This window comes from Hippopotamus amphibius, chromosome 16, assembly GCF_030028045.1.
Source record: "Hippopotamus amphibius kiboko isolate mHipAmp2 chromosome 16, mHipAmp2.hap2, whole genome shotgun sequence".
In the NCBI taxonomy this organism is placed as follows: Eukaryota; Metazoa; Chordata; class Mammalia; order Artiodactyla; family Hippopotamidae; genus Hippopotamus; species Hippopotamus amphibius.
Window position 1 is genome coordinate 58,962,471 of NC_080201.1, and position 24,727 is coordinate 58,987,197.

Consider the following 24,727-nt stretch of genomic DNA (forward strand, 5'->3'; position numbering starts at 1 on the left):
TGGGTTCAGATCCTGGGTCTTCAGAGCCTAAGCTGTGTGGCCTTGGACACAGTCTTCCATCTTTCTGAGCCTCAGTTTGCTGATCAGTCCAATGGGCTGATAATACCTACCGTACTAGGCTGTGAGAGGTATTTCATATGTAAAGTACGAGGTCTTATAAATAATAAGATCCTTGACCTTTGGCCAACCCAGCCCCCTTAAACTGACCCTTGATTTTATTGTCTCTCTACATCTGTTTCCTCCTCCCACAGTGGAGGGCATCGTGGGGCTGGAGCAGGTGAACAGCCTTGGGGATGGCCCTCCTGGTGGCCGCCCCCGGCGGGGGATGTTCCGGACAGTGGGACAGCTCTACAAGGAGTCCCTGAGCCGCCTCATGGCCACACTCAGCAACACCAACCCCAGCTTCGTCCGCTGTATCGTCCCCAACCATGAGAAGAGGGTGAGTGACCTGGCCTGGGGAGGGAAGGCGGCTCTGGCAGTGGGTAAACTCCCAGTCGCTGGATTTGGTTGGAACCATGTCTGGTCCCAGGCTCACTTCTGACTGGCTTTGTGACCTTGAGCAAGTTGTTTTCCCTCCCAGGTTCAATGCCCTGTTAGGAAAAGTCATTCATTCATGGGATTTAAGTTTTGTTGAGCGCCTACTAAGTGCCAGGTGGTGGAAATACAGTGAAGTCAAGGAGGGCTCCCTGGAGAAGGTGAGGTCTGAGCTCTGAATGATAAGTGGTATTCTAAACAGAGAACAGCTTGGGCAAAAGCTGAGTGGTTGGTGGGAGCATGAAAATTGCAAGGGATGGAAAAAAGACCGTTGGAGCTGGGGGTGTCATATAGGTATGGCTAGACCATGCCTGGCCTCCCAAGCCAACAATAAGTTTTCTTGCTGGGAAAATCAGCGAATAGGCCCTGTAGAGAAGGGTCAACATAAGTGGAAAATGAAACTACAAAATTAGGTGCCTGGGGCTTATACTGTCCTCAGAAAGTAGGAGCTGTAGTTATCGGGTAGGTGGATCTGTGTGTGTCTGTGTCTCCTTCCTCATAGCTGTAAATATCATATTTTATCACATCTAAGACACATTTATTTCTGACACTTTAGCATCTCTGAAGCTGGGATGTGGCTTAACAATCAATGGCCTGCCAGAGTTTAATTGACAAGAGTGTTTCTTTCTCGGTGGTATATAAGATAACAGTGTGTTTTACAATTGATGGTGGCTTGTATTTGATGAAATATGGCGTACATAGACTCAGCCACTTCTCCACAGAGCCCTGGTCCTTGTAAGTGGAAAATGGTGCTTAGAGTCTAAGATCTGGGTACTGGGTGTGCTCAATGGTATCAAGGTGTCACTCCGAGGACTTCTCAGTAACTAGAACCATGTATATACACACAAATGTACATGCATGCATACATGTGTGTATACACATGTACACACATATATGTGTACACACATTTACATCTATATTTCTTTCTTTTTTTTAAATATTTATTTCTGTAACTATCTTTATATAGTGAAAACCATGAGTTCCCACCAGTATGTCAACTTCCAGTGCAACATCTCTTTTTAGCAACAGTGAAGAACCTGGGTCCTGTCATATAGCACACATTTACTAGTTTTCTCAGTCTTCTTTTATGTAATCAGTCTCCTGACCTTACTGGGCACCTCCCCGCTCAAGCCAGCCAAATGTCTTATTGAAGAGTTGAATGGGGGAAGGAAGGAGGAAAGGAAGGAAGGAAGGAAGGAAGGAAGGAAGGAAGGAAGGAAGGAAGGAAGGAAGGAAAGAACCAAAATGTTACTGTGAGACCATCCTATATACTATTTCCAATTTCCAGCTATTTTCAGCCATTTCCTTGGGGCTCTTTTGATTGTGAGAGAGTCACTAAGATGGCTTGAGCAAAAGTGAGAATGTATTGGGAATTCCCTGGCAGTTCAATGGTTAGGACTTAAAAAAAAAAAGTAGGAATGTATAGATTCACATAATTGAAAATTCCACTATCAGGTTCAGGTATAGTTGGATCCAGGTGCTCAAGTGGTGATGTCAGGAATCTTTTTCTTTTGCTTGGCTCTGCTTTTCTATGTGTTGCCTTCTCTCTGAGGAATCTCTGTCTCCATTCTCAGGGTGGCATGGCAACCACCAGTGCCTCCAGACTTTCATTCTTGCAGTTTAGCAACCCTAGGGGAAAAAGAGAGCTTCCTGTGACACGGTTCTAGCAGAAGTACCAGGGCTGGCTCTCCTTGGCCCAGGATGACTCTTATGCCGACCCGTGAACCAGGCTGATTGGCCTGGCCTGAGTCACATGACCATGTCTGGAGCCAGGATGAGGTCAGTCCTAGCCACTGATGGACTGAAAGCATAGGGGAAGGAATAGTGCCCTCCCTCCCGCAGAGTGGGGGTTATTACCAAGGAAAAGGGAACGTATGTAGTAATAAATAAACAAAAACTCCCTTTTTGCTGGGACATAAACATTCTGAGGGCAGGAGCTTTATCTCCATTTTTACTGCTGAGTCCCCGCTGCCTAGAAAACAGTGTGTGGCATGCAGTGAATAGTCATTAAATATTTGATGGATGAAGAAATATATTAGATAGCCCTCAAAAAAGAACCAGAGTGGTGGTTCTCATATTTTAACACCCCTCCTCACCAGAGATTCATATTCGGCCCTGGACTGGGGCCAGGGCACTGTTTTTTGTTTGTTTTGTTTGTTGTTTGTTTATTGTTGCTTTTTTAAGCATGCGAGGGGATTCCAGCATGTAGTCTGGGTTGAGAACAATTGATCTAGGAGTCACCATAAAACGCTCGGTATTGTGTTGACTACTCTGGGGCCCTGGGAGAGGCAAGAGTTGTTTTTCGGAATGTATAATTTGAATTTTTTGTAGTGTTTAGATTTTTACCATTTGTGTATTACTTTTTCTTTAAAGAACTTGTATTGAGATACAGTTAACATACAATAAACTGCATATATTTAGAGTGTACAATTTGGTATCCCGATCTCCCCAATTCATTCCCCACCAACCCTTCCCACTTTCCCCACTTGGTGTCCGTATGCTTGTTCTCTACATCTGTGTTTCTGTTTCTGCCTTACAAAACGGTTGATTTGTACCATTTTTCTATATTCTGCATATATGTGTTAATATACGATATTTGTTTTTCTCTTTCTGACACACTTCACTCTGTATGACAGTCTCTAAGTCCATCCATGTCTCTAAAAATGTCCCAGTTTCATTGCTTTTATAGCTGAGTAATATTCCATTGTATATATGTACCACATCTTTTTTATCCATTCCTCTGTTGATGGGCATTTAGGTTGCTTCCATGTCCTGCCTATTGTCAATAGTGCTGCCATGACATGGGAGTGCATGTGTCTTTTTGAATTATGGTGTTCTCTGGATATAACTTTTATATTACTTTTGAAAAAAAAAAGCAAGTAAAAGAAAGAAAAGGCAACGAAAGTTAACTACCAAAAATAATGACGGACGTGCTTTGTTCACACCTTCCCGTACTAAGCTATGCAGATTCAGCCCTTCCTCCCCTCTACTTTTGCCCCTTAGCACTTATTACCCGTTTACTTCTGATATTTATTAGTGATGTCTTGACCTCATTTATTGTCGGTCTCTTCCAGCGGATAGTAAGCTCCCCCCAGGCAGGCATTTGTGCCTGGCACGTAGTAGGTGCTCAGTAAATTGTAGGTTGAACCAGATGAAACTGCCAACCATGTTTGACCTGCCCAAACTGCCATCCACCTGAGTTCCCCTGATGGCTGCTGTCCGGTGAGTGGCGCCCCCGTGTGGCCGCCACTGACCTTGCATGTCTATGACTGCCCTCCACAGGCTGGGAAGCTGGAGCCGCGGCTGGTGCTGGACCAGCTGCGCTGTAACGGCGTCCTGGAGGGCATCCGCATCTGTCGCCAGGGCTTTCCCAACCGCATCCTCTTCCAGGAGTTCCGGCAGAGGTGAGCGGCATGGGGTGAAGTAGGGGTCGGGCTTGGAAGCCACCACACCTGCATCTAAAGCCCCCCTACTGCTACTTCTGGGCGGGGTGGGGGGTGTGGCCATGGCGAGAGCGGAGGGGCGGGGCCTCCGAGCGAGTTCCTTTGGTGGCTGAGTCTCAGCTTTCTCCTCTGTGATATGGGAGAGCAGTGCCACATTCAGCGGGCTCCCCGAGAGAAAGGGCATAGAGCACTATGTTGGAGTATTGCAACAATCCGGGTATCGCAGTCGGCATTTTTTATAAAAATGCAGTCGAACAGGAGAGAACAGAAAAGATCAACATATAAGAAACCGGTAATACAGTAAATATTATAACAAAAGTTATGTTTCACACAAGCTGTAAATAGCAGCACCATCCAACAGAAAGAGGATGTGAGACCCATATACAATTTAAAAGTTCCTCGTAGCCATATTTTTTAAAGTAAAAAGAAATTGCAGGTGAAATTAATAACAAGATAGTTTAACCCCATACATCCAAGATATTAGATCATTTTAAAATGTAATCAATATAAAAAATTAGTAGTGAGACACTTAGCATTCTTTTTTTCCTGTCAAATCTTCAAAATTCGGTATATGTTTTACACCCACAGCATATCTCAGTTCGGACCCTAAATTTCCAGGGGTCAAAGTGAAATGTAGTCCTATCAAAACAATGAAATTGTGTTGAACAGAAAAATGTTTTACACTGCTTCAGTTTTTAACTTTAAATTTCACTTAGTTAAAATGAAACACGGTTAAAAATCCAGTTGCCCAGTTGCCCCAGCCCTGTTTCAAGGGCTCAGTAGCTGCATGTGGCCAGTAGCTGCTGCTTTGAACACTGCGGGTCTGCCGTTTCCTACTCAAAGTGTGGTCCTGGGACCAGCAGCATCAGTACCACCCGGCAGCTTGTTAGATATGCACATTTTCAGACTCCACCCCAGACTTACTGAATTAGGGTCTGCATTTTAACAAGATCCCTGGTGACTGAGAAACTCTGATACACACACACACACATTTCTGAATCACCAGTTAAAAAAATATGGCATATTAATATATGACATTACTAAGTAATATATATATATGATATATGTGTGTATATATGTTGTATATCTAATATGCATTATTTTTAATGAAATGTGAGGGTCCAGGGAGAGGGCACAGCAGGGGAAAGGCTCTGAGGACAGACACGTGTGTTTATGAGATGTACTTTTAAAATCAGAGTGGCACTGAGAAATGTGAAAGAAACAGCTGTAGAGCACTTAGCTCAGGACCTGACACAAAATAACTTGAAGAATATCAGCCCCGGCTGGAGGGGAGGGGGCAAGCTGGGATGTGGTGAGAGAGTAGCGTTGACATATATACACTACCTGCTGCATAACACAGGGAGAGCGAATCTATGATGGGTGATGACCTGGAGGGCTGGGATAGGGAGGGTGGGAAGGCGTCGCGGGAGGGAGGGAATATGGGGATATATGTATAAATACAGCCGATTCACTTTGTTGTACAGCAGAAACTGGCACAGCAGTGTAAAGCAATTATACTCCAATAAAGAGCTGAAAAAGAAAAAAAGAAAGAAAAGAACATCAGCCCCCATTTGTTGTTATTCTCACACTTCCGAGACACACCTTTGTTTTACGTCTCAATGACATATGGTGTTGGTGTAATTAAACACTCGTATATCAGCACGTGGTGTGTCCCAAGAGTGGGAGCTTTTTTGTCGCTGTTGCTGGTGGTGGTGATGTGTGGCCCTTGGTAAGACTTGAATGTTTGTTTTTCTTTCTGTTCCTATTGTCATTGTTGTTTTTGCTGTTTGTCACTCTGAGCCCAGTGCCTGGCTGTGGTAACAGTTTGCTGTAACTCTTCACCCACCCCCCCCACTCCTCCCCACCCACGGCAGGTACGAGATCCTGACGCCCAATGCCATCCCTAAGGGCTTTATGGATGGGAAGCAGGCCTGTGAGAAGATGGTGAGTGTGGGCTGGAGGCTGCGGGTGCAAGTGTGTGTGTGTGTGTGTGTGTGTGTGTACGCGGTCTCAGGTGGTGGAGGAGGTGGCACTGGAACTTCCCCTTTCACCACCCCTCCTCCTCATAACCCCTCCCGCACCCCCGCAGATCCAGGCCCTGGAATTGGATCCCAACCTCTACCGCGTGGGACAGAGCAAGATCTTCTTCCGGGCGGGGGTTCTGGCCCAGCTGGAAGAAGAGCGGGACCTGAAGGTCACAGACATCATTGTGTCCTTCCAGGCAGCTGCTCGGGGATACCTGGCTCGCAAGTGGGGCTCCACGCTATCTCTTGGGGTCACATTGGCCAAGGCTGCTTGGTTCAGGGAGGGGTTGACCAGATGGCCCCAGAGGCTGGGTCAGGGGGGAGTCGGTCAGTTGGTTTCTGGTGTCAGAGCCTCCAGGATGGTAGAAGGGCTGAGAAACAAAGGGATGGAGCCACTAGTTGTCCAGGCTTCTTTGTTCTACAGTCCCTGAGGCTCCTAAGCGATACTGAGGACACAGAGAAGAGCTAGACTCAGCCACAGGGTGACCAACCATCCTGGTTTGTCTGGGACTGGAGATTTCCCAGGATGCATGATCTTCTGTGCTAAAACAAAGTCCCAGGCAAAGCAGGTCGAGGTGGTCACCTTAGTGGCCAGTCCCTCAAGGGACTCCAATCTGGACGGGGAGACATACACCGGCACAAAACGTCACAGTCCAGGGCGCAGTGTGCTTTGATGGGGGTCATACGGTACCGTGAGAGGGCCTACAGACCAGGTAGATAAAGGAGGACGGGAAAGGTGTTCCAGGCAGGAGGGACAGCTTATGCCAAGGCCCGGTGTCGAGAGAGCCTGGCATATTTCAAGAACGCAGGGAATTTGCAGGAGAGAGTCCTTCTCCCTTAGAAGTGGCCCAAAGGAAGGATCAGAGGATAAAGGAACCCCCAAACACCAGGCAGAGGGGCAGGGACCATGTCCAGGAGTGCTGAGGAGCAGAGGAGGGGTGGGTCAGTTGTGGACATAGAAAGCCCTCTCTGGAGGCTGGGAAGCTGGGGAGGAGGCTGGGGGGAAGGTCTAGGGGTGGAAGATGAGATCTGAACTGGGGCTGGGGCTGTGGGGACAGAGAGGAGGGGACAGAGCAGAGAGAGTCAAGGGCAGAAAGACTGATGGACTGCGAACAACAAGATTTACCGATAATAGAACGATGCTTGCACACAGTAGGCAGTTGATAATGGTTGACTAATTGAAGAGAGCTTTGCTCTCTTGCTAAGGGGACAGGGCCTGGAGGGGCCAGGTCTCCATTCTCCCACCCACCCATGTTCCCACCCAGGGCCTTCCAGAAGCGGCAGCAGCAGCAGAGCGCCCTGAGGGTGATGCAGCGGAACTGTGCGGCTTACCTCAAGCTGAGACACTGGCAGTGGTGGCGGCTCTTCATCAAGGTGAGGGCACCTGGAGAGGTGGCCCGAGCAGCAAGGAGACAGGTCCTCAGGGCCAGGTCTGCTTGGGCAAGTGACTTCCTTGGTTTGGGCCTCAGTTTTCTGCATCTGTAAAATGGGACTAATCAGCCCACCTTTTGTTTGGCAGGATTCTTGAGGTAACAAGTGACCAAAACATCTGATTCAAACCAATATGGATAAAAGATTTAGGACAGCTTTAGGTGTAGCTGGGTCTAGGGTTGAGTTGGGGGTCCCTAAGACCCCCTCGAATTCAATGATTCGCTGGAAGGACTCACAGAACTTAGAAAAGCTGTTATGCTCATGGTTACGGTTTATTACAGTGAAAGGATGAACATTAAAATCAGGAAAGGTAAAAGGTGCACAGGGCAAGAGTCCAGGACAGACCAGGTACGAGCTTCCAGTTGTCAGCTCCCAGTAGAATCGTACAGATAGTGCCTAATTCTTTTGGAAATGATGTGTGACAACACATATGGGATGTTGCCAACCAAGGAAGCTCACCCAAGGCTTAGTGTCTAGGGTTTTTGTGGGGGTCAATCACATAGGCGTGGCTGACTGTCTTTGTGGTTGACCTTAGTTACTCCAGCCCCTCCAGAGGTCAAGGTAAACAAAGTGACTTTTATCAGACAGGATATTCCAAGTGTTTAGAGATGATCTTCCAGGAGCCGGGCAAGGTCCTCTCCTTTCTTTGAAATGTGCAGGGTTTGGGCAACCCAGACCTGCTGAGTTAACCCTTTATTGCACAAGGGCCCAAACAACGTCAGTTATCCACCATTCTGTGCCTCCCATGTGACTTTCCTCCGTGATAATCCCTGCAGACGTTTTCCCCACACATGGGGCCACTAGCCAGGCCAGTGTGGTCTTTTCTTACCTCAGAGCTCCAGCCAGAGTCCCAAGTTTCACTCTCACTGGGCCAGTTGGAATCACATGACCATCCCAGAACCAGTCAGTACACATCAGATGAGCCAGACTGGCATCACATGCCTGCCCAGCACGGAGGGGCAGAGCTTGGAGGCAGGGTGTTCTCCCAATGGGAAATAGGAGACAAGGAAGGAGGATGGAGATTTGGAGGCAAAAACACAGCCATTCAGTGTAATTCTGAATATGATGTCTGAACCGTCAGCCTACTTGCCCTCAGCCCGTGTTAACTGAGCACTTACTATGTGCCAGAACTTCTGAAGGGACGATGATAAAATGGTAAATAAAAACAAGGACCTACTGTATAGCACAGGGAACTATACTCAATATCTTCTAATAACCTGTAATGGAAAAGAATCTAAAAAAGAATATATATATTAGAATATATATAGTAATATATAACTGAATCACTGTGCTGTACACCTGGAACTAGCACAACATTGTAAATCAACTATACTTCAATTAAAAAAAACAACAACAAAACAGACAATGCCCTACCCTGTGGAGACCACAGTTTAGGTCAGGGGTTGGTAAGCTACGGCCTGTGGGCCAGACACCTGTTTTTGTAAATGTCCCTTGGCTTGGTTTCTGTATTGTCTGTGGCTGTTTTTGAATTACAGCAGCGGAGTGGAGTAGTTAAAACAGAGACAGGATAGCCTGCAAAGCCTCAAATATTTCCTAGCTGGCCCTTTAAGAAAAAGTTTGCCTATCCTAGGTCTGGGGACAGGGGGTGTGGTTTGCCAGGTGTCAACTGAACCCCCCCCCAACCTAAAAGTTGAGAATTATGTTTTGTTTGGGGCTTTACTGAGCACTTTAGCCTGGGATACAGCTCTCAGATAGCTCTGAAGGACTGTTCCAAAGGGGTAAGGGAGGAGCCAGGATATATAGGAATTTTGAAAAAAAACCAAAACAAACTAACAAACAAAAAAAAAACCAGGTAGTCAAACACCAAGATTACTGCTAATTAAAGAAAAACCGACCATCTCGAGTTAATGAATTTAGTAGCACTTTTCTCTGAATGGGAAGATGCAAGAGTCCGGGCTGAATGAAATTATTGCTTTGCTATGCACCTTAATGACCTAGGGCCGGCATCCTGTTTTTCTTCATCCTGAATCCCCTCAGGGTGCACCAGTGGGGGCAGCTGCAGTGGCTCAACATGGGCTTGGTGGCCACAACATCCTCTGTTTACTGATATGTCAGGCGACATTCTTTGTCCGTACAGGCATCGGTGAATGAATCCCACAAATAAATAGAAAGTTATCGCTGTGACAAATGCTATGAATTAGTGCAGAAAAGAAGATAATAAAATAGAAAAAGAATCACATAGAGTAGAGCAGTTGAGAAGAGTCGGGGTTGAGGAGAACCAGAGAAAAAAGCGGTAGAACAGAAATGAACAGAGTACATCCCACTTAGCAAGGGGGAGAGCGGTTTGGTGAAACTTTCATTTCAGGTATTCATGTGTGTGGGGAACTGGCCTGTCACTCCAGCCTGAACCACACGGTGTAAAGTGCCTCTCTCGCTGTGGACCTTGGACTAAGGACTTTGAGACACACTGTGCCTCACAGTAGCAGAAGCCAGTGGCTCCTGTAGGCCAAAGGGATCCTGTAGTAAAAAAGGGACATATTTAGTGCTGTATCTTATGTACCCTGGACTGTTCTAGACTGTTGGCAGATGTGAAGTCATTCACTCATTGCGACAGATGAGGTCACACGGCCAGTAGTGGAGGAGCTGGCATGGGAACCCAGCAATGGGGCTCTACTCAGAGCTTGAGCTCTTAGCTCCTGAGTCCTTGAGTCACCACCCCTGCTGTTCCTCCAGGTGAAGCCGCTGCTGCAGGTAACGCGGCAGGATGAGGTGCTGCAGGCGCGGGCTCAGGAACTACAGAAAGTGCAGGAGCTGCAGCAGCAGAGCGCCCGCGAGGTGGGCGAGCTCCAGGTCCGGGTGGCGCAGGTAAGGGGCGGGGCCACCGGCGGAGGGAGGGGAGGTGGGCGGAGCCTTGCTGGGCGGGGCTTCCAGCTGAGCCGGGGCAGCGCTAGATTGCGGGCGGGAGAAGGGCCGAGGTTTCCTGGGGAAGAATGGGGGCGGAAACTGTGCTGTGGTTGAGCGGTGAGATGCAGGGAGCAGGGCCCTGTGGATATAGCCAGGCTATTGGGTAGGGGTGGGGTGGTTGCTGCGGAACCAAGATGCTCAGGGGGCTGGTCCAGCATCCGGGGAAGGCAGGGGCCGGGGTAGGTGGCGGGGCTACCTTCCACAGGCGGTGGACTTTTCACTGTCGCCAGTATTTCTGGAATCTTAAAATAACGCTGAAGCAAACCCCTTCTTGAACATTCTTCTGTTTGCTTTTTCGGAATTATTTCCTTTGGTTACATTTCTAGGCGTAGGAGTGTTAAATGCAACGTGAGCTGATAGAAAGTCCTCCCTGGGGCAATTTGGAGGATGGACTAGAGATGGAGAGACTGGAGGCTGGGAAGCTGGGAAGAGAGTCCATTGGGAGAGGATGAGGCCCAAGCCTGTTAGGGTTATGGGGACAGAGGAGGGGGGCATGAAGGATGGAGCTGAACACTGAGCTGTAGGGAGGTGAGGGGTCTGACTTGGTGACTAGGGGTCATCCTGAGATGAGGAGCAGATTGGGGGACTGTCTTCCATCCCTCCCTCCTGCCCCCCAGGCCTCAAAGGGCAAAGTAAATTAGGAGGCAGGAGGGACCTGGTGCTCCACTGAGGGCCATCCTGGGAGCACTGCCTAATGGCCTCTGACCTCCCACCCTATCCCCAGCTGGAAGAGGAACGAGCCCACCTGGCAGAGCAGCTGCGAGCAGAGGCAGAATTGTGTGCTGAGGCTGAGGAGACCCGGGGGCGGCTGGCAGCCCGAAAGCAGGAGCTTGAGCTGGTGGTGTCGGAGCTGGAGGCCCGTGTGGGCGAGGAGGAGGAGTGCAGCCGCCAGCTGCAAACCGAGAAGAAGAGGCTGCAGCAACATATACAGGTCTGGCTCCCTCATGCCCAAGGCCACCTACCCCCACCCTTTCTGTTTACCCCACCCACCTTTGCTTCAGCAAACCCTGCCTCTTTTGTCCATGAATTTGCAAAAAACAAAGACAAAAACAAACCCTCAGCTCAAAATGGCTTAAGCAAAAAGTATACCTTTTTTGGTTCCAAATAATGGGAGACTCTAGAATGGGTAAGCTTCAGGCATGGCTGGATCCAGGTGCTCAAGCGATAGCTTCAGTACTCTGCCTCTCTCCATCTCCTGGTGTCATTTGCCTCTGTGCTGCTGCATTCCCAGGCAGGCTGCCCTCCCATGGTCCCCCTTTAAAATCCATTGTGTATTTTACACTTAAGGCACATCTCAATTCAGATGCTAAATTTTCACTGGCAGGACTTCATCTGCATTTGTACTTCATAACTGCTTCAGTGGAAAAAAGTAGATCAACATCCCCAAGTTGATCTAAACATATTTAAAATTTTCCCAATAATTAATTGCCTGGTTTTAAATTTAAAAGAAATCGAATTGAATAGAAAATTCAGCTCTTCAGTCAGACTGGTCACATCTTAAGAACTCAGTAGTATTTTAATCACCTCCTCTTGACCCTATTGGTGAGGAGGGGATCCTGCCCTGTGGATACAGAGATGGCCTAGCACACCACACCTGATAGAAAGCAAGTTGTTAGTCACAAATACACCCAGCCTGAGAAAGGCAGACACCATGGCACAGAGAGTCACAGTGGAGTTGCACTCAGGAATGGAGTGAACAAGCCGCAGCTGTGGGAGGCAGGCTTAGTAGCAATGAGAGGTTGAGGTGACCCCTGATTCCTGCAGGAAGATGTGATTGCTTTGTTTATTTAACTAACTAATTAAGTAAGTAAGTAAGTAATTGATTTTTTGGCCATGCCACTCAGCTTGCAGGATCTTAGTTTCCCAACCAGAGATTGAACTCTCGGAAGTGAGAGCATGGAGTCCTAACCACTGGACCACCAGGGAATTCCCTGAGCTTGTGTTTTTTTCTTGTTTTGTTTTTGCCTTTTAGATTCTACTCGTCAGTGAGATTATTCGGGATTTGTCTTTCTCTGTTTGACTTACTTTACTTAGCATAATGCCCTTGAGGTACATCCATGTCATCGCAAAATACTAAATCCTGATTTCCAGTCTCACGCCATAAATTGCCACACGTGCCTGGTCAGTGCTGTAGTGGACAGTGCCCATCTCTGTGATATGGTTACTTATGATGTTTATTGTTTATAATCTTCACACACACACACACACACACAAGAATGTGATTTCCACAAGGACAAAGATTCTTATCTATCTTCGATGCCTCGAACAGTGCCTGGCCCCCACCAGGCACTCAGTCAATGTTTAGGAGCCAATGAATGAAAGTAAGGGTTGGATCCTTCCCAGCCCTGCCCAGAGTGTGGACCTGACTAAGCCACACGTCCCAGGAGCCTGTGAACCATCCCCTCCACCCCAGTCCTTCCCATCACACCCCACCCCCTGGCCGCTGGGTCCTCACCCCTGCCTCCCTGCGACTCCAGGAGCTGGAGACCCACCTCGAGGCTGAGGAAGGGGCCCGGCAGAAGCTGCAGCTGGAGAAGGTCACAACAGAGGCAAAGCTGAAAAAGTTGGGGGAAGACCTGTTACTCTTGGAAGATCAGAACGCCAAGCTGAGCAAGGTGGGTGGCCTGTGAGCCCCTTAGGGCGGGGGCAGTGGGCTCACTGGTGAGGTAGGTCCATCTCTGCATCCCCAGCCCCCAGCTTGCCCCACCTCTAGGGGTCTTCGAACTCTCGGTCTTGGCTGTGTCTCCCTTAAACCCTTTCCATCTCCTCGTGTCTCTGTCACAGCTTCACTCGAGCCAGTATTTCTTGAGCAGCTATTATATGTCACTGTCTATCCCTGGATCATCAGACACCCCAGAGCTGCCTCGCTAAAAGCAACCCCCATTTCATTACACCCCATCGTTGTGTGAGTGGGCTGGGCCGTGGACCCCTTAGGCAGTCGCAGTGACGTGGTGGCTGGCGCTGGAGGGCTGGTGTCTGGGTGCTTCTTTGCGTGGCCTCCCTACCCGCTGGAGAGCCTGGGTTTCTCACCTGGCAGCTCAGAGCTCCCAGAAAAAGGAGCAGAAGCAGCCAAGCCTCTGAAAGCCTTAAGCCTGGAACTGACACGGCATCACTTCCCCTGAATTCTGTACATCAGGTGTCGGCAAACGTTTTCTCTAAAAGGCCGGATAGTAAATACTCGGGGCCTGGTAGGCCACTCTGTTTCTGTGACAGCCACTCAATGCTGGCATTGTAGCGTGAAAACAGCCTCAAGTGGTCCGTGACTGAATGGGCGTGGCTGTGTCCCAATAAAACTTTATTTATAAACACAAGCGGTGGGCTGGATTTGGCCGGCACGCTGTGGTTTGCAGACCACTGAGCTTAAGGCCGACTCCCTGTAGATTCAAGGCGTGGAGAATTAGGCTCTGCCCCTGGCTGGGGACATGGCGAAGAATCTGCCACCATCTTTAAACTGCCACAGCCAGGACTGGGCTAGGCACTAGGCGATGTGGCATTTAACCAACTAGAAAAAACATTTCTGTCCTCACAGCGGGGTGGGGGAGAGGGCTGCTGGCTGAGTCACCCCAGGAAATCCACATAATCACACATCATGAGCTAATTGTCAACGGTCAGAAAAGAACAGAAAACCGTGGAGGGGGGGTGGCCTGACCTGTGCTAGCGATGGTCAGGGCAGGCTTCCCGGAGGCCATGGTGCCTGAGTTGAGAGCTTAAGGATGCACAGTTTTCTGGAACATTCCTTGAATGCAGTGGCTCTTCTCTTCCACACTCTTCTATTTATTCCTTTTTGAGGTAGTGCCGACCCACTGCCTTGATTTCCACAACCACTCACAGTTTGAAAGTGCTGCTCAAAAAAAGAAAAAATAAAGAAAAAATAATTTAAAAAAAAGAAAGGAAAGAAAAGTGCTGCTCCAGGCCGGTGCGTCTCAAACTCTAACGTGCCCAGGAATAATACGGAGAACCCGTTAAAATGAAGATTCTGATTCAGCGGGTCTGGGCGGAACCCGAGATTTCACTCCTAACAAGCTCCCACTCGGTGCTGATGCTTCTGGTCCGTGAATCAGACCTGGAGTAGCCACAAGGCTCTAGAACTCACCCATGAGCGCAGCACGTGGGCAAGACGTCCACGGCAGTGTTGTGTATAATAGTGATTGATTTGAATCAACCTCAGGCTCCCTCTCGGGCCGGTGGGTTCGTGAATGGGGGTGTCCTTCAAATGGTGGGAGTCTCTGCAGCTAACAGGTGTGGACCGGATCGGGGTGGGACCGGTCCATAGACCCTAGAGAATGGGAAAGGGAGGAGCGGGGCGGGAGCAGGGAAGGTCAGGGAAGGATGGAGATGAGCAGACGCGCAGGTGAGAATGACACGGAAGATGAGGGTCGGGCCCCTGACACCCCACCCCCGCCTCCCGCCACCCTCAGGAGCGGAAGCTGCTGGAGGAGCGTCTGTCTGAGTTCTCATCCCAGGCGGCTGAGGAGGAGGAGAAAGTCAAGAGCCTCAATAAGCTTCGACTCAAATACGAGGCCACGATCGTGGACATGGAGGGTGAGCGCCCGCCCCCCAGTGGCGGCCTGTGCACACTGCAGCGAGCGCAGGGGGGACTCAGGGGACCCTCTGTGCCGCGGGGCCTTGGTCATATCTGCTTAAACGCGGGCAGGAAAGAAGGCTTGGTCGGGACAGGTTAGGTGTCCTCCCGGCTATTAAGTTGTTTCCGTCTCTCTCAATCCAGTTCTCCTGCTCTCTCCTCAGTGTCTTGGGTCACTGTCTCTGTCTGACGGCCCCCCTGTCTGTTTCAGACACTTTTTTGCCTCTCTGTCCCTTGCTGTGAACTCAGAAGCAGAAACAGAAGGTAGAGAGCACAGGAGGAGGCGGAGGAGGCAGGGAGGGAAAGGACAGGGCTGAGAGAGGCAGCCCGCAGGAGGAAGCTGGGAAAGCGGGGGAGGGGTGGAAAGAGATGCTGAGCTCAGCTTGACGCCCCGCAAGTGCCAGGGGGGGCTGCGGGTCTCCCAGGGTGTGTGGGTCCGGCTCCCTCGTGCACGGCCCCCCCTCTCCCGCCCCCAGACCGCCTCCGGAAGGAGGAGAAGAGCCGCCAGGAGCTGGAGAAGCTGAAGCGGCGGCTGGACGTGGAGGGCTCGGAGCTGCAGGAGCAGATGGTGGAGCAGCAGCAGCGGGCGGAGGAGCTGCGGGCCCAGCTGGGCCGCAAGGAGGAGGAGCTGCAGGCCGCCTTGGCCAGGTGCCGGCTGGGCCGGGTGGGGTGCACGGCACGGGGGCGCCGGCCTGCCGGTGTTCGGGGTGCCCTGGCGAGACCCTCCGGCGGGGGTGGAGCCTGGCCAAGCGGCCCACCAGCTGTGAACACCCCCTCAGAGCCTCAGTGTCCCCTTCTGTAAGATGGACGCAGGTGTGACATCACCTCTCAAGCCTCGGTTTCTCCAGCTGGAAAATGGGATGATGGTAGCAGCTCCCCCAGGGTTAGTGTGGGGGTTAAGTGAGAACGTGCTGAGCACGTGCTTGGCATCCCCCAAGCCCTGCTCGGATGCTGCGCGTGTCTGTTCCTACTTTCCGGCATTGCCCTGGTTATTTTTCTCCCTTTTGTTCTGAGGTGAAACTCACATAGCAAAGTTAACCACGTAAAAGTGTACAATTCAGTGGTGTTTGGTACATTCCCAATGCTGCGCAACCACTACCCCACCTCAAAAAAAAAAATCCTATGAAGCGATCACTCGCCATCTCCCCCCTCCCCTCAGCGCCTGGCAACCACTAGTCTGTTTTCCATCCATATAGGATTTGCCAATTTTTGCTCTTTCACGTAGTGGAATCATATCACATGTAGCCTTCGGCGCATGTGGTGCTGTTTTCATTGCCATCCTCATGGCAGCCCTGTGAAGAGGGGTGGTCATACTTTCTCACCAGAGCCTGCCGTTCAGAGAGGCTGTCACTTGCCATGGCAGGTGGCCGAGCAGGGGATACAAACCATGGTCAATGCATCTCCCTGAGCCATTCTTGCAGGGGTTTTTGTTTGTTTGTTCTTTCTTTTCTTGTTTTTGGCCGCTGCCGAATGGCCTGTGGGATCTTAGTTCCCAGACCAAGGATTGAACCTGTGCCCTCTGTAGTGGAAGCATGGAGTCTTAACCCCCTGACTGCTTCCCTGGGCCATTTAACCCGCAGTCCACGCTGCCCCTCCATTCGGCTTCTCTTTGCAAGAGGTCAATCCTGTAGAGGTTAGGAGGAAAGACTCTGGGGTCAGCCACCCGCTGACCGTGTGACCAGGGCAAGTACTTTCCTGCTCTGCGCCCCAGTTTCCTCGTCTGGCGTGAACATTACGTGTGATGATAAAGTGTAATGCTCTCACGTGGCGGAAACTTAATAGGTGTCCATGTGATTACCAGTGGTGTCATCCCCATCTTAAAGCTAAGAAAGCTGAGGCTCTGAGTACTGGAGGCACATGCCCAAAGGCAGAGCTGGGATTTGAACCCAGCTGGGACTGGCCATGTCTGGCCCCTCCACCCCCCAGAAATCATCCCCACCCCCTGCCTCCCCTTATACCAACCCTCTGGTCCTCATCTACCCCCAGGGCAGAGGAGGAGGGCGGGGCCCGGGCCCAGCTGCTCAAATCCCTGCGGGAGGCGCAAGCGGGGCTGTCCGAGGCCCAGGAGGACCTGGAGGCTGAGCGTGCGGCCAGGGCCAAGGCAGAAAAGCAGCGCCGGGACCTGGGCGAGGAGCTGGAGGCGCTGCGGGGCGAACTGGAGGACACGCTGGACTCCACCAACGCGCAGCAGGAGCTCCGGTGAGGCTGGGCAGGCTGTGCTGACACAAGCCAGGCACACGCAGGGCCGGGCAGGGGAAGGGGAAAAGGACAGGGGTCCAAGCTCTCCATCTGCACACATGTTTAGTCATTCAACACTTGTTTATTGGGCACTGGCTCTGGGTCCAGCCTGAGCCAAGCTGGGGACATAGATGGATCAGACTCAGGCATTGCCCTCAGGAACTCCCAGTGTGGGGGTAGGCAGATTCGGGCAAAGACAGACCCAGTCTGAAATAAAGTGAGCTTGAATGGAACAGGACAAGGCATTGAGGATGATCAGAGAAGGCCCTTGTATCACTATATGGGAGGGAGTCCAAAAAGACTTCTTTGAGAAGGGGCCTTTTGAATAGGGTTTTGAAAGATGCATAGGAGCTCACCCTTAAAGCCACACTCCTCCTGCAGCATCACCACCCAGATCCGCTGGGGAATGTAGAATGAGGTCCCCATCCTTGGAGGGAAAGAATAAAAAGAGGCACAACCAGCAGTTGGGGGCTCCCTCAAAGTCCCAGCCTTCCTCTCTTCTGAAATTCTATTCCCTGTCCCCCCTTCCCCAATAAAAGGTCCAAGAGAGAACAGGAGGTGACAGAGTTGAAGAAGACTCTGGAGGAGGAGACGCGCATTCATGAGGTGGCGGTGCAGGAGCTGCGTCAGCGCCACGGCCAGGCCCTGGGAGAGCTGGCAGAGCAGCTGGAGCAAGCCCGGAGGGTAGGTTGGGACAGGGGTGGGGGGGTCTGGGGAGCCACAGGGAAGGGAAGCAGGATGCTGGGTTGGAGGAGGTACCTCTGGGTGGTTCTCGGCCAGCCCACGTCTCTCCTCACATATTCATGTCCCCGGTTCATCTTTCATTCAGCAAACATTAATTGAATACTGGGTTCCTGGGGTGGTACTATGGGCCCCAGCGGTGAACCAAACAACCAATACCCATTTCCACATGGAAGTGGAGCTAACGTTTTAGCCGGCAAGGCAGAGAGTATACAATCTAAACACATTCATAATATATATTGGGGTCATAAGTGCTATTAGGAAATGATGAACAGGAAAGAGAGGTCAGAGTGCTAATGGCCAGGGAGGAGTGGGGGGTGGTGTTGGGATTTGAAATAGAGAGGTCATGGGGAGATTCTGTGAAAAGATGACCCCTGAGTAAAAACCTGAGGGAAGTGATGGGTGAGCCACTATGGCGTCACAGGGAAACGTTCCAGGCAGAAGGAGCAGCCAGTGCAAAGGCCCTGAGGCAGCAGTCTGCCTGGGTCTTTAAGGAACAGTAAGGAGTTCCAGAGGGGATAGAGAGTACAAAGGTCCTGGGGCATGCGTGTACCTGGCCTGGTAGAGAAAGGGAATCACTGCTTTCTGTCTCCCCACCAGAGCAAAGGTACATGGGAGAAGACCCGGTTAGCTCTGGAGGCCGAAGTGTCTGAGCTACGGACGGAGCTAAGCAACCTCCAGACCGCGCGTCAGGAGGGTGAGCAACGGAGGCGCCGCCTGGAGTCCCAGCTGCAGGAGGTGCAGGGCCGGGCTGGCGATGGGGATCGGGCACGAGCAGAGGCTACTGAGAAGCTGCAGCGAGCCCAGGTGAGTGGGGCAACCAGGTCAAGGGTGGTCTCTGCTGTGCGACCTTGGGTGAGATGCCGGCCCTCACTGGGCTTCAGTTTGGTCCACATCAACCCTACTGTCCCTTCCAACTTTTCCAACATAATCACACATTAATAGCTAGTATTTTATGAGTGGTTACTATACATCAAACATCCTGTGTATTTTACTAAAGCCTCCTGACACTCCTTTGAGAGAAGGGTTAATATTGTTCCCATTTTACACACAAGGAAACTAAGGCACAGGGAGGTGAAGCTGATTGTCTAAGGTCCCTCGGAGCCAAAGCTTGAACCCAGGCATGACTGACCCTGTAGCTCTCAATCCTGCCACAGGGCCCACCCTCCACTCTTGCCTTCTGGTCTTAAATAATCCATGGTCCGATTAGAAAAACCCAGGGTGACTACTTGGACCTGTGTGAGGACAATATCATACTGTGACTGTTGGAAGAAATGTGGGTTTTTTAATTTCAATTTTATTATGTTTTTTTTAACTAAACGACCAATACCAGTTTATTACTGAGAATACAAACAAGCAGAAAGAATGAGGGCAAGAATGACTTTTAATTCCCCAACCCCACCAGGGGAAGACACTGTTATTGTTTTTAATTTCCAGATTAAAAGAGTGTATAGTTAGGGTAAAAGTTAAGCTGCTGTAACAAAGAGACTCCAGAATTCATCATTTTGAATAAAGACATGTGTCTTTCCCTCTCAAGAAATAGGCTTAGAGTAAGCAGTTGAGGCTGGCAGAACACTTATGCTCGGTGGGGCACTCTGTCATCCCTGAGGGCCTTGACCTCATCTCCAGAGTTAAATCTGGATTGTGGGCACATATGTGCTCTAATTTAGGAAGGGGGAAAGAGGGCTGGATGGAATTTGCATATATCAGTTTGCTTGCATTCCACTGGTCATAACATAATCACTTGACCACTGCAAAGAAGGCTGGGAACTGTAGTTTCTAGCTGGCAGCCATGGGCCTACTTAACAGTTTGTCACAATGGGACCAGGGGAGAGTGGTCTGGGGAGACAGCTAGAGTCTGCCCCCGTGGAATTATGCTATGTAGTGGTCATTGTCCTAAGTACTTTACGTATTACAGAAATAAAAGTGACACCAAGAGTAGAGTTTGGTGGCTGAGAGCAGGAGTTCTAGGCTGCACTGGCCAGTAGAACTTTTTTCAATGATGGAAATGTTCTGTAATTGTGCTGTCCACCTGGCGTGTGATGAGTACAACTGAGGAGCTGGATTTTCATTTTATTTTAATTACTTTAAAGTTAAACAGCCACCTAAGGCTAGTGGCTACCATATTGGATAGGACAGCTCTAGAGCCATTCTGCCTGGGCTCAAATCTCAGTTCCACCACTTGTAGCTGTGTGATCTTAGGCAAATTGCCTAACCTCCCTGCCTAACCTCAGCTTTCCTTTATGTAAACTGGGACTAATAATGGTATCGACATTATAGGGTCAGTGTGCGAATCCAGCGAGCCTATACTTGGAAAGCTTGTAGAACAGTTCCTGGGCTCTTGGTAGGCTCTCAAAAATTGTCAGGTGTACCCAGGTATTGAGCACAGGTATATGCCCGAGGCACTGAGCTAGTCACTTTATGTTCATTATTTCATTGACTCTTCAAAGCAGTCCTGGGAGGTAGGTCCTGTTATCATCCCCATTTCATAGATGAGGAAACTGAGGGCCAGAAAGATAGGAGTCACTTGCACAAGCCACACAGCCAGGAGGTACCAAGGCCAGGTCAAAATATCATTTTCAAAAGTTCAAAGCATGACTCTCATACAGAGACATAGTAAGCCCGTGTCAGAGATTTATTTAAAGCATTAATGAGACATAAAATAGAATGAAATAGGGAATTACCTGGCTGTCCAGTGGTTAAAACTCCGCACTTCTAAGGCAAGGTGCGAGGGTTTGATCCCTGGATGGGGAAGTAAGATCCTGCAAGCTGCGCAGGGTGGCCAAAAAATAAAGATAAAATGAAATAAAATAAAATAGATGAACAACAAAGACCTACTGTATAACCCAGAGAACTATACTCAATATTTTGTAGTAACCTATATGGGAAAAGAATCTGAAAAAGAATATATATATAATGTATGTATAATTGAATCACTTTGCTGTACACCTGAAACTAACACAATATTGTAAATCAACTATACTTCAATAAAAAAAAAATATTTAAAAAGAGGCATTAATGAGGGATCCAGCAGAATGCCCAAGATGTTCAAGGAGAGAGACAAGGGATTGGTGTGTGTGTAGTCAGCAAAAGAGAGCATACCAGAGTGAAATAGCGCAGTCAGAGACAAAGCTGGTTAATGTCCCAAAGGACAATCAAATGTCAGCTTTATATTTACTTGATTTATAACGTGTTAGTTTCACGTGTACAACATGATTCAGGTGTGTATATTATTACATGATATTGAGTGTAGTTCCCTATGTATACAGTAGGTCCTTGTTGGTTATCTATATTTTATATAGTAGTGTGTATATGGTAACCCCAAACTCCTAACTTATTCCTCCCCTAAAATGTAAGCTTTAGATGGTCTTCTCTGGTGGGCAGAAATAATTTGCAACTCAGCCCTCTTCTTCGTGTAACTTCACAGTGTAGGTCAATGCCTACCCTTATGGAGGCAACAGTCCGGGGGAAGAAAGTGATAAACTTCTGCCCCATTCCTACAGCAAAGGAACATGAGGCCAAGAGCTGCAACTGTCTACCTTTCAGCTATTGTGGTGATTTGAGTGCTGGGAGAATAGCTTTACTGAAATATAACTCACACACCGTATAATTCACCCATTTAAAATGTATAATTTGGGATTTCCACGGTGGTCCCGTGGGTAGAACTCCATGCTTCCAATGCAGGGTTTGGTTCCTGGTCAGGGAATTAGATCCCACACGCATGCCGCAGCTACGCATCCGAAGGCCGCAACTAAGACCCTGCATAGCCTAAATAAATAAATAAATAAACTTTAAAAAATAAAATAAAATGTACAATTCAGTGGTTTTTAGTATATTCATAGAGTTGTACAGTCATCACCATAACCTAATTTTAGGACATTTTCATCAGTCCAGAAAGAAATCCTGTACTCTCCAGGCACCATCCCCCAATCCCACCCCCTGCCCCGGCAACCACTAGTCTACTTTCGTCTCTTTAGATTTCCTATTCTGGACACTTCATAGAAATGGAATCCTAATATTTGTCCTTTTGTGTCTGGCTTCTTACACTTAACATAATGTTTTCAAGGTGCATCCGTGTTGTGGCATCTATCACGACTTCATTCCTTTTTATGGCCAAATAGCATTCCACTGTCTGGATAGACCATATTTTGTTTATCCAGTCATTCGTGGATGGACATTTGGATTTTTCCCACCTTTCAGCTACTGTGAACAATGCTGCTGTGAACACCCCTGTGCAGGTTTTCACCTAGACATATTTTCATTTCTCCTGGGTACACACCCAGGAGCGGAATTGCTGGACTGTATGGAAAGTCTGCATTGAACCATTTTAAGGAGCCGCTAGGCTGGTTTCCATGGCAGCTGCACCCTTCTGCATCCCCACCAGCAGTGGGTGGTGGGGGTTTGAGGCGGAGGAGCAGAGGGGTCGGCTGACTGGAAGCCGCCATTAGAAGATGTCCCTTCCCCACAGGCTGAGCTCGAGAATGTGTCTGGAGCACTGAGTGAGGCCGAGTCCAGAGCCATCAGGCTGAGCAAGGAGCTGACCAGCATGGAGGCCCAGCTCCACGACGCCCAGGTGACCCCAGCCCCCCTCTCACCACCCGGCCCCCCCGGCCTCCCCACCCTCCCGCCCACACTTAACAGCCATTCTCCCATCCACCTTCAGGAGCTGCTGCAGGAGGAGACCAGGGCGAAGCTGGCCCTGGGGTCCCGGGCACGAGCCCTGGAGGCAGAGGCAGTGGGGCTACGGGAGCAGCTGGATGAGGAGGCAGCCGCCAGGGAGCGGGCGGGCCGCGAGCTGCAGGCTGCCCAGGCCCAGGTGAACAGCCCTGCAGGGAGATCTCAAAGGGATGCCCAGTCCGCCAACCTGCTCCTTCTGGGTTCCCCGGGCTCAGGGGTGGCCCCATTGCCCATCATGTCGTAGGCCAGACCCCTGCAAGCTGTACTCACCTCTGTCTCTCCCTCATCCCCAGAGCCTGTCAGTGCACACCCACATCCCTCCTGCCCCCGACTCTCTGTTACATCCCCTATTCTCTGTCCCCACAGCCCCAGCCCTGCTCAAACCTCATCCTCTGCCACCTGGGTCCTCATCTCAGCCTCCCTTCAAACCTCCCTGCCTCTAGTCTCTCCCCTTCCAGCTCATTCTTCACGTGATCTTTCTACACCCCTGCCCTACCCTTGCTCACAGACCTCCCATGGCTCCCCAGCTCCCCCCGGACAAAACCCATGCCTCTCAGGTGGGTATTGGAGGCCCTACACTCTCTCGTCCTTCCTTCATCTTTAGCTGTGTTCATCTCTCATCTCTCTTTCCTCACTTCACTTGGGAAAACCCTTTTCATTTTTTAGGACTTATCATCAGCCTCTCCTGTTCTGGGAGAACCCTGACCACTCGACTCTGAGCTCCCACAACTCTTCTTTCTGCTTTGTCCCACTCCAATCACCCTGGCTGGAACTGTCTTTGCCTATGAGTACCCCCATCAGACTGGGAGCTCCTTGAAAGTGGGGCCCCATCAGAGTTAGATCTGGGTCCCCAGCATAGGCCAACATAGAGCCTGACATATGGGAGGTCTTGAGAAATGCCAGTTGAATGAATGAGTGATGAATGTATGCCTGCAAATATCCTTCTTTAACTGGAAAACTCCTATGCATACCTCAAGTTCCATCACAAATGCCCCCTCCTCCAGGAAGTCTCTCTTGAATGTTCTAAATAGATTTTTGAACCCCTCCTGTGGGCTCCCATGGCTCCCATACTTCTACCTTAGCCTCCATCACTCTGGCTGTGATGTTCAGTCTCCCCCATCAGACTGGGGGTTCCCCAGGACAGAGCCCAGGTCTGATTCATCTTCTGGATCCTGGTGGGAACCATTTTAATCTCCCAGAGGAGCTGAGGCTTATAGAACTCACAACCTTATCTCTACTCATGAGGCAGAAATGCCCAGTGGAATGAATCATTTCCCTCTTCAGGCCTCAGTCTCCTCATTTGGGACATGGGGCCCCACCCACTCACACCTGGATCACAGCTGTGAGTGACACCCTTCCTCTCTCTCCTCCCCCACTGCAGCTCTCAGAGTGGCGGCGGCGCCAGGAAGAGGAGGCAGGGGCACTGGAGGCAGGGGAGGAGGCACGGCGCCGGGCAGCCCGAGAGGTCGAGGCCCTGACCCAGCGCCTGACAGAAAAGACAGAAGTGGTGGACCGGCTGGAGCGGGGCCGCCGGCGGCTGCAGCAAGAGCTGGACGACGCCACGGTGGACTTGGAGCAGCAGCGGCAGCTGGTGAGCGCACTGGAGAAGAAGCAGCGCAAGTTCGACCAGGTGAGGCACCTCGGGTTACCCACCTGGGAAATCAGGGATGCTGATCCCCGCTGCCCATGGTCTGGTGAGCAATCAGTAACGTGTGATGTCACAGCTCAACTGTGAACTTCGGAGGACCTTGGGGCAAGATGCCTCTTCCCTCTGAGTCTCTGGATAATAGGACACCCATCCATCTTGGCTTATGTACCTTGCCCCAAAATAATTACTGGTGGTACCCACTTTTACTCCCAAAGGAGCCCTGAAGGTCCTCCAGAGGGTACTTAGGAAGATTAAATGAAATAACCTATCTTGCTTCTCCTGCTGACTCCCTGTGGACCTCACGCAAGCTGCTTGTCCCATTTCAGCCTCAGTTTGCCCGTCTGAGAAGTGGGGATAAGGGAATTCCCTGGTGGTCCTGTGGATAGAATTCCGTGTTCTCACTGCCACGGGCCCAGGTTCAATCCCTGGTCGGGGAACTAAGATCCCACAAGCTGTGTGGTGCAGCCAAAAAGAAAAAAAAAAG

The 24,727-nt window shown here is 50.1% G+C and overlaps 1 protein-coding gene across 6 annotated transcripts in view; it reads left to right on the plus strand.

Annotated features, from left to right (window-relative positions):
• MYH14 (myosin heavy chain 14) overlaps positions 1–24,727 on the plus strand; it is an 87,425-nt gene that overhangs the window by 41,021 nt on the left and 21,677 nt on the right. For all 6 annotated transcript variants that reach the window (XM_057711220.1, XM_057711218.1, XM_057711222.1 and 3 more), the window contains 16 exons: positions 252–439; positions 3,817–3,938; positions 5,852–5,921; positions 6,067–6,227; positions 7,267–7,375; positions 10,127–10,258; positions 11,082–11,288; positions 12,835–12,972; positions 14,776–14,899; positions 15,416–15,587; positions 16,926–17,138; positions 17,717–17,861; positions 18,519–18,725; positions 22,387–22,491; positions 22,582–22,734; positions 23,977–24,225. In XM_057711220.1, coding sequence (XP_057567203.1) covers positions 252–439; positions 3,817–3,938; positions 5,852–5,921; positions 6,067–6,227; positions 7,267–7,375; positions 10,127–10,258; positions 11,082–11,288; positions 12,835–12,972; positions 14,776–14,899; positions 15,416–15,587; positions 16,926–17,138; positions 17,717–17,861; positions 18,519–18,725; positions 22,387–22,491; positions 22,582–22,734; positions 23,977–24,225 — 2,495 coding nt within the window. The remainder of the gene's footprint in view (positions 1–251; positions 440–3,816; positions 3,939–5,851; positions 5,922–6,066; positions 6,228–7,266; positions 7,376–10,126; positions 10,259–11,081; positions 11,289–12,834; positions 12,973–14,775; positions 14,900–15,415; positions 15,588–16,925; positions 17,139–17,716; positions 17,862–18,518; positions 18,726–22,386; positions 22,492–22,581; positions 22,735–23,976; positions 24,226–24,727) is intronic.